This window comes from Lissotriton vulgaris, chromosome 4_1 (assembly GCF_964263255.1).
Source record: "Lissotriton vulgaris chromosome 4_1, aLisVul1.2, whole genome shotgun sequence".
NCBI classification, from domain to species: Eukaryota; Metazoa; Chordata; class Amphibia; order Caudata; family Salamandridae; genus Lissotriton; species Lissotriton vulgaris.
In genome coordinates this window covers 120,006,198-120,015,262 of record NC_141691.1, presented here as the reverse complement: position 1 = coordinate 120,015,262, position 9,065 = coordinate 120,006,198, and the positions used below count along the sequence as shown (strand labels likewise).

At 46.1% G+C, this 9,065-nt stretch overlaps 1 protein-coding gene across 1 annotated transcript in view; it reads right to left on the bottom strand.

The window, feature by feature from the left end:
* Nucleotides 1-942: 942 nt before the first annotated feature.
* The window catches only part of LAS1L (LAS1 like ribosome biogenesis factor), a 402,245-nt gene continuing 394,122 nt past the window's right edge, over nucleotides 943-9,065 (bottom strand). Inside the window, exon 13 of the mRNA XM_086918369.1 lies at nucleotides 943-1,613. Coding sequence (XP_086774495.1) covers nucleotides 1,529-1,613 — 85 coding nt within the window. The 3' untranslated portion in view covers nucleotides 943-1,528. The remainder of the gene's footprint in view (nucleotides 1,614-9,065) is intronic.

The window sequence follows — 9,065 nt, the reverse complement described above, 5'->3', positions numbered from 1 at the left end:
TAATCGTTAGCTTGGAGGAGAATGCTGCGCAGGCTTCGCAGTCCCTGGATTTGTGTTCAGGCGATAGACAGAGGTTGCACACCTTGCGTAGGTCCTTGTGTGGGAACTTAGCACCACACGTTGGACATTTTTTGAATGGAGTCCTTTCCATGGACTCCGGGCTTGACTGCGTCGAGAAAGGCCTCCTGTTCGTCGACGTAGATCCAAGTTTTTCCTTCGATTTTGAATTTGCAACGCGTCGGAATGGAAATGAAACGCGTTCGATAACAATACCGTCGAATTGGAAAGGGAATACGCGCCGATAAATCACTTTTCTCTGAAGTTGATCTGGAGCGTCTCGATCCTCATCCGAACCCGATGGCGGAAAAAAACAATCTAAGGATGGAGCCGATGCCCATGCGCACTACCAACCAAGGGAGGAGTCACCAAGATACAAAAGACTCTCCAAGAGAAAAACAAAGTGCAATCATCCGAGCCCAACACCAGATGGCGATCTATTCATAATGTACCATCTGCAGCCCATATGCCTCGAACATATATATATATATTTGGATTAATTATAAATATTTAAATATGTACCTATTGGCTTATTTTTAAAATGAACAAAATAATAACTTTATAAAACTCGGATTGAATGTGCTAATTTCTGGGGTCATAATTCGTAAACATCTAAAATGTGCGATGGTAGTGGGTGAAATAAAACAATTCATAAATTCGAGGGCAGTACTTCAAGCTTTTGGTTGTAGCATACAACCAAAGGAACGAGAGCATAAACATGAGTTTGCTTAATCCAAAATGTTATTTCTACGACTTTGAGGCAGTTACCTGCAAGCTTGTGCCCTCTATTTAATAACTGTCTTCTCAGTGGCTTGTTTTGTTAATATCCACGCATTGCCTATAAACACACACAATTTTGAATAAAAAAACACAACGACCAAATTATTGACTGTAATGTTTTATTTAACAATTGAGTGTAGCATTACACAGAAACTGAAAAATAAAAAATAGGCAAAAATGATTATTTGTCATCCTTCCTCCACAACCCACAACAACATGCCCCTGAAATTTTCTAACAGCTCTTGATGCACTGTTACAACTTTGATAACAATATGAATTAAGAAACCAGGCTGTCAACTCTGTCTTTCAAATAGAAAACAGAGGATGGCCAATAGATAATAAAATATTTAGCTTAACATGAATGAGAGTACGCTGGCTACCAAGGTTTGCAAACTGTAAGGCCAACAGAGAAGTAAAACCATAATATTCGTTCAATACTTGAACCACTGTGTTTTTGACACATTGAACAAACCACAAAAAAAGACACACACAAACGTTGTAGTGAGCGTAAGTAAAAAATTAAAAGGCTGTGTAACTCGTTTCCTTCTGAAAGTTTTCAATGGTTTCTTTTCTGTACGGTATATAAAACTTAAATAAAAGGTTAATAGAAACACTAAGATGAGCACTTTACAATAGTACATGGTGAATAGCCCATCATCCAGACCTGGATTCGCTGCACCTATGTGGCATGCTAGAACAACTGTATCCCAGTCTTGATCCGATGAAGGTCAGCTTGTGTCCAATGCAGTCCTTCTGAAGCCCTAAAATCTCCAGATCTACAGATCAAAGAAAAACACTGCATTACTCAACATATAGCACTTTACACAGTAACGCTTGTTAGTCCGCTAACAACTGAGTTTAGCTGAATAAAACTTGACAAATCGGTATCAATAACCAGACTAAGGTTATCATTTGGTTAGGAATGTTATTTGCAAGACCAATTTTATTGAAGACATACAAATGTCAAGTAAAATCAGAGATTAGATAATCATTTGAGTTAACGAGAAATGGAAACGGCAAATTACTTACCACCGTCAACGCTCTTTCTGGTGCATCCTCCATCTAACTATAGATTCCTTATTTTAGGAATATCCCCAGGTGCCAGACTGGAGCTGGAGAATTTTCCCATCAGTGCTCCTGCATACAGATCGGTGGAGCTATATGGCTCTGTTCCGCCCATAAGTGAGGGTTTAGGACTGCATAAAAGCGCCACTCCTGCTGCTAAAGCCAGTTTCTCAGCTTTATCCTGTTATGCCCTAGGGGGCCAAGAGCTAAGAAAAATTGCCAACATTTAATGTAGAGCCTTATTGTGACGTTCGGGAATCTTCTGCAGAGAATGGAGAGATGAAAAGGCAGTGAGGAACCTGTGGTTAGGTAGAGTATCCACCAGAAAGAGTGTTACCAAAGAGAAGTAACTTGTTCATCTGATAGAAACGTGTAACAGCAGATTCCTTACTTTTAGAATAGATATCACAACTGTACCTCCTCAACGGGTGGTATGTTCTGGGGAGTGGACTCAGAACAGAAAGTCATGCAGGACCGAGTGGACAAAATGGCCTACCAGTCAGAGCGGACTGTTAAGGCAGTATTGTGTTGTGAATATGTCCACAGACGCCAATGTCACAGCCCAGCACCTCTCTTGCTAATGAACTTCGTAGTGGCCTTAGCCCACGTGGAATAGTCTTCTATGCCCTGAAAGGGTTGCCTCCAGCTAGCTCATAGGAGATGTTGAAGCAGAGCAGTATATAACTTGACAGGATCCTTTTTTGGGGGCAAGGTCTGGTCACAGACTAAGATGGCCACCGCCTAAAGAGCTCCACGCGCTGGAGTGTTCCCACAGATGGAGGAGGAACTCCAACGGCTGTGGGAACTGCCTCCTTATTGGCTCATGTTACCTCCTTGCCCTCGCAATGCCACTGGGAGGTCCTGGCCACTTTATCGAGCCCCAAAGATCCCAAGCACCAGCTGCCTTCTCTGCGGCCTCACAGGAAGGCCTATGCCTCCATAAGCGTCCTCAATTTTGGACAGGCCGCACAGCTTCACCACGGACCACCAGGAGCCTCTCTGAGGGACTTACAGGCTTGTTAGTCGAATATGGCACCTTATAAAATATTTCAACACAACAAAAAGGGAATAAGCAGTTGTTTCATCATAGAGACAGCAGGAACAGCATCAGACCAGTAATGAGGATATTGCATGCCTGGCTTACTTCTGCTTCACTTTTTGAACTTTTAGCTGTAACCCTAGGGGCACTTTTATATGCAATAATGTGTAAATGTTGACACTAATAGATCGATGCCCAGTGTGAATTAAACACTGTGTGCAACAAATACTCTTTGTCCTAGTTTTTAATTTGAATTTGTGTTTTGATCCATGTGAATTTTGTGCATTATATTATAGCTTTCTGGGACCATTGTTCCTAAGTACTAAAAGAGCAATCAGCAGGCACAGCATCAGAACCGTAATGAGGATATTGCCTGCCTGGCTTACTTCTGCTTCACTTTTTGCACTTTTAGCTGTAGCCCAGTTAATGGGATATTTCAGGAAAAAGTTTTTTTTAAAAAAGCTTAGACCAATTCCCCCGTGCAGATAAGGAGAAAATAATGTGGACCTGTGCAAACAGGGGCAGCAGGGGTTCTTTGACAGAAGATTAAAAAAAACTACAACAAAAAGGTGGCTAATACCTTTATTATGGTGATTCTGGATATATGATCCAAGCCTGTCAATGCACCCCCAAAAGGATTTGAGTAAACACCCAGCCTTTGTGAAATAGAAAAGAGTGGTTGTGCCACTGCTCTCTTATATTTAATTCACCATGAGCGGTTCAGACTGCTAATTGTTCCTCTTGCAAATCGTTAGGAGAACTAAAGTAGGAAGACTTAACCCCAATTGGGGTAGAGGGGCCTTTAGCTGCTTCAACGTGCCCCGAGACGTCACTCACCTGCCACTTGGGACACGCAGCGTCCTTAACCCCTGACGGGCTGTGCGGCTTCACTGCGTCCTACCAGATACCATTCGACACCCATGCCTCGTCATACCTTACCCTAGTGGAGGTGACCAGCCAGGTCACCTCCACGAGGAGGCCTGCCTCGCCCTTCAGAGCTTGGGATCTTCAGTGAGTAGCTTGCAGCGCTAGACCCGTTGGCCACAGGAGTGCCTACCCTCTCACTACTCCTCTCTTCTTGGCCCACGCTACTGATGCCTTCAAAATCCCTGGCTGTCTGAATGCTCATTTGGACTTTGTGGGACCATGGACACAAAGGAATAGAGCGGCTGTGTAACCCGAACATAGAGCCCTTGCGCCCCGGAACCTTCTGTGGCATCTGACAGCTGCAGTCTAGTAGGTCCTGAAACTGACATTGGCAACACTCGTGATCTCCAGTGTTTGTGGCCGGAGTGCACCCCGAGGGGGGCTGAACTGTTTCCCTTGGAGCAGCTCTGGATGGATATGGGGTGTGCAGCTTGAATTGAACAACGCTACTTCGATACGTCACACTTCAGGCTTCTCGGTCCATGAATGGTCTATCCTCACTGAGCGGCGCTACAGGAAGTGGTTCATCTGTTGGCCACAACCTGTACCGCCACGCTGGGTGACCGGACTGCTCTCTTCCTTGCCTCCCACCTCGCTGATGCCCTCCAGTAAATTCCCGAGCAAAACGTTTCACCAGCTACTCATCAAGGAGGCGATCTCCCAACTACCTTCCATGGTGACGTCTACTGCCTCAGCTACTGTGGCCACCCCACAGTCCATCTGCAGCCGGATAATACAATGGACCACAGCTTGCAGGAGATCACTGCGGTAGGTCGCCGCTTGAAAGGGCTTGGATTCCAAGATATTGGACCTCACTACTGAGACAAAATCCATATGATCTTACATTGCAGGCTTTCAAGCGGGGGTGGAGCACAGTCTCTCGACCGCGTAAGAATGTCTTAACTGCATCCCGGATAGAGACCAGGAACTCTGGCACCTGCAGAACAAGCTCACCGACCTGGAAGATAGAAGATGAAGGGACAATGTCTGTTTTTTTTGGCATTTCCGGAATATGCATAGGGCTCGGATGTCAGGGGCTTTCTCCGGGAACTTCTCCCTGCGCTCAAGGCAGCTGCACGAAGAGGCCTCCAGAACTCTCAGGATGAACGGCTGAGTATAAGACTACTATCAACATGCCTCTCTCTTACTCTGTATAAAAGCTGTGTCGTATCATGCGTATTCATCTTCAGTTGTATTTTGCAGTGTTTTGCTATGCATTGCTATGTTAGGTCCGCCGTGTTGTCGTTTCAATCACCGCTGTTTCATTTATTGCTGCGGTTGCCCCCATGGTGTTGCTCCTGGGTCAAGGGCCTTATAGCTGAGCCTTCTGTCCCCCCCCTTCCCCTGTTCGTTATCACAACTGCTGTTGTTCACGCCCTCTTTCCTGTCCCCCCAACCCTTTTTGGGATTACTGGCCCCCAACGCTTTCCCGCTCTCTTTCCAGCCCCATGGTTCGGTCATTGAATGGATTCATGATCACTTGCCTCCCAGGCTTAGACCCACGGTACACAGTCACCGGCTTCCCCCGAGACTTCTTCCCTCCGTTCCTTGCCATCCAATTCCCCTTTCTTTTCCTTCTTACTCCAGTCATCATTTCTTTTACCTTAGTCTTCCCCTAATTTTAGCGTAAAGCACTTTCCCCTGCTTAGGGCTACCTGCCCCCCTCCCACGCTCAAGGAGCTCCTGATTTCCACTTTTCTCTTTTCTTCCACCTTTTTTCAACTTTCATTTCTTCCTTTTCTCTTCCCTCTTCTATTTTTAATCCCGCTCTCTTCCGTCCCTTTTCTCTGGCCCCAACCCCCACCTCTGACGCTTCATTGCCATGATGGCCAACATTGCTCCAGCGCCCCCTAACCCCTGCAGGTCCTTTCCTGGAATGTTAATGGCTTGACACATTTTATAAAATGTAAGAAGGTGTTGTCTTACCTGCAGACCAAACGAGTTGACGTGGCTGTCTTTCAAGTAACCCATCCCTCTCATGTAGACTCTGAAAAGTTGCGTCGTGATTGGGTGGGGTGGGTAGTCCACAGAAGTTGCCCGGCGGCGCCAGCAGACAGCCTTGGGCAAACTGGGGAGTGCTGCGTCATGATTCTTTTACGCAGAGCCCTGCCTTTCACTATCCTTAATACATGGACGGATCCAGATAGTTGCTGTGCCTTTGCTAAACTTTGGTTTGGTGGCTGGACAATTTGTGTTGGCTCTCTGTTTGTGCCTAAGGGATCCAAGCGCCAATTTTTTCTCCAGTTAAACCTTCAAACCATGGAAATTGGGGCCTTCCACAATCTCATAGCAGATTGGAACCTCACATGGGAAGCAGTACTTGACCTCAACAGCCCACTGGATGTAGGTAAAAATGCGGATCAGGATGTTACTCCTGACCATGGCCATGTGGATCTCTGGCGACTCTCGCACTCAGAGGACCAGGAGTATACTTTTTTTTTTTCTCGCCAGTGCATGTAAGCCAGTCCAGCATGAACTACTCCTTGGTCTCCCAGCCAGTGGTAGTCCTCTCCCAGATCCTGGAGGGTGTGTTTCCGACCATTTCCCAATACTGCTCACTCTGGGCCTGGGACTTTTTACTCCCTTGCCCTTAAGCCATAGCATTTAACCACCTTGCGCTACTATACTCTGCAAGGGTACCTCTCTGCTCCAATCCCATATTTCCACTTACCTAGAACAGAATAGGGGTGCCTGTCACTTGCCACTGGGTCTTATGGGTGGCAACTAAAGCAAATAACCGCGGCCAGCTCACGAGATGCTGCCTTTGCCAATGCCCGGAGGCGGCCCAGCAAAGGACTCTGGAGGATGAGATTGCATCCCATCACATGCCTCTACACTGACAATCCCTTGTCCCCTCTTCACCCCTGTTTAGAGAAAGGCCGCATGGACATGTTCACTTCCATTAAGGTTTTATTGTATTCGTTGGACTTGGCCCTTTCTGCAGGGACGTCCCTGAACTTTTTGCCTTCCTCCTGTATTTTTTCTGATCTGTTATTGGTTTTATGACTGCGCACTTTACCACTGCTGATCAGTGCTAAAGTGCATATGCACTCCTTGTAAATTGTTGTGATGGATTAGTGATTCCATGATTGGTTATTTTATATATTTATCAGACCATAGTACAGTGCACAGTGTGTGCCCAGGCCCTGTAAATCAAATGCTGCTGGTGGGCTTGCAGCACTGATTGTGCCAGCCACAGAAGCAGCTTGTAAAATGTGGCTCAGGCCTGCCATTGCAGAGCCTGTGTGCAGTCTGGAGCTGCCATGTCGACTTGGCAAGTACACACACTTGCCAGTCCCCAAACCTTCCCTTTTCTGCATGTTAGTCACCCCTAAGGTAGGCCCAAGGTACTAGGTATGTGAAAGGTAGGACATGCCCTGATGTGTGTAGCATGTCCTGATAGTGAAATACTGCCAATTTCGTTTTTCACTATCGTAAGGCTATCTGTTCACATAGGCCAGAATGGGCAGTTGATTATAAAATCTTATATAAATATAACTGACCCAAGGAACAATATAGAAAAATAAAGTTTAGTATGCCAAAACAAATGTTAAAGTGCATCTTTTAGTGTGGGTGATTTTAACATTCTGTGTTTGAAAATACCACAATTAGAAAGTAGGTGTTTTCTTGCCTAACCATTTAGTGTGCCTTTGCTAAGTTTGTGTATTGCATGTCTGGCTTGTAAGTGACAGGAGCTGGGAGAGGGCTGCGTCTCCAGCAGTCTGATGAGTCAGGGCTGGTCTGAATGAGACCTGGGTTGAATTTAAAATAAGGGGAGGAGATTTCCTTTTACCTGCCTGGGCCAGGTCTGCTTTCAACAATGCGGTCTCCACCTCCTGCCAGGAAGCTGCACCAGTTAGGATATAACTGGTTTTGGCCTGGTACAGACACTCTCTGCCTTCAGAGACAAAGGATTTGTGTGTATAAAAAGGGGGACCCAAACCTCAGAACTTTAGATCACTTCTGGGAAATCAAGAGGTACCTTTGCCAAGGAGAAGAACCGGAGAAGCTGAAGGAGGATTACTGGCCCTGTGCTGTTTGCTATTTGGGGATTGGCCTGCAGTTGTTGCTTGCTGCCAAGGAAAGGAGAAAAGGACTTTGCGGTTTGCTTTGTCATCTTGAGGAAGATCTCCAAAGGCTTGAAATTGAGCTTGCCTCCTGTCTGAAGTCTAAGGAACATAAATACTTCACCCCCAGCTCCACTGAATACCCTTGCTGGGAATTCCAACCTGCGAAGAGGTGCCTGCTGCTGTTTAAGACCTCTAGAGACTGTTTGTTGGTGGGAGCTGGAAGATTGACACAACAAGTAAGAAGCATGTTGCATACGCACTGATTCCCGACGCATCGCCGAGTCATGGAGAAGTTGCGTGCCGCATCCACACCTGTTCCAAACGCTTTGCCGAGCCACAGAGAAGAAGCGCGCCGCATCCACACCGAGTCCGGACGCATCACTGAGAAGATTGTCGCAGCACTTGCCGTGCGGCTGCAAACGTTCACACATCGACCAGATCGTCGCAACGCATCACACCACCATTTTGTCGCATTGCACTGAGGTGCCATCTTGTCGCATCGTAACCGGAACGCAGTAAGAAACTGACACATCCCCTCCTCTCCGGTAAGGAACAGAAGCATTGCCTTCCCTGCGGTGCTGTAAGGAACGGGTGCGCTGCTTTCCCCGAAGCAAGGAACTGATGCATCGCCTTCCCTGCGACCCTTTTGTTTATTTTACAAGACGCATCTAAGGTACTTTGTTGGAAAAGTGTTGCATTTACAACTTGCGTTGAACTGAACTATTTCTACCATTGAAGAGACTATTATTTATTGTGGATTTTTGCAGTTTGGTCTTGTTTAGATAAAGATTACTTATTTTTCTAAACTGGTGTGGTGTCCATTTGTAGTGTTTTCACTGTGTTTCTGTATGTGTTCACAAATGCTTTACACACTTCCTCTGAGATAAGCCTGTCTGCTCGTGCCGAGCAACAAAGGGACTGAGCAGGGGTTATTTTAGGAGTGCATCCCCTTTCCCTGACTAGCAGCAAGGGTCTCTATGTGGACAAAGGTGCAAACCATTGCCAACTAGAGACCCCCATTTCAAAAAGTATTCATCTACATTGTCCCCAAAGACCAGGATATCATCCTGAAAGAATGAGACTTTATCAATACCTTTCAGAATGTTTGTAATAACCTGCTGAAAATG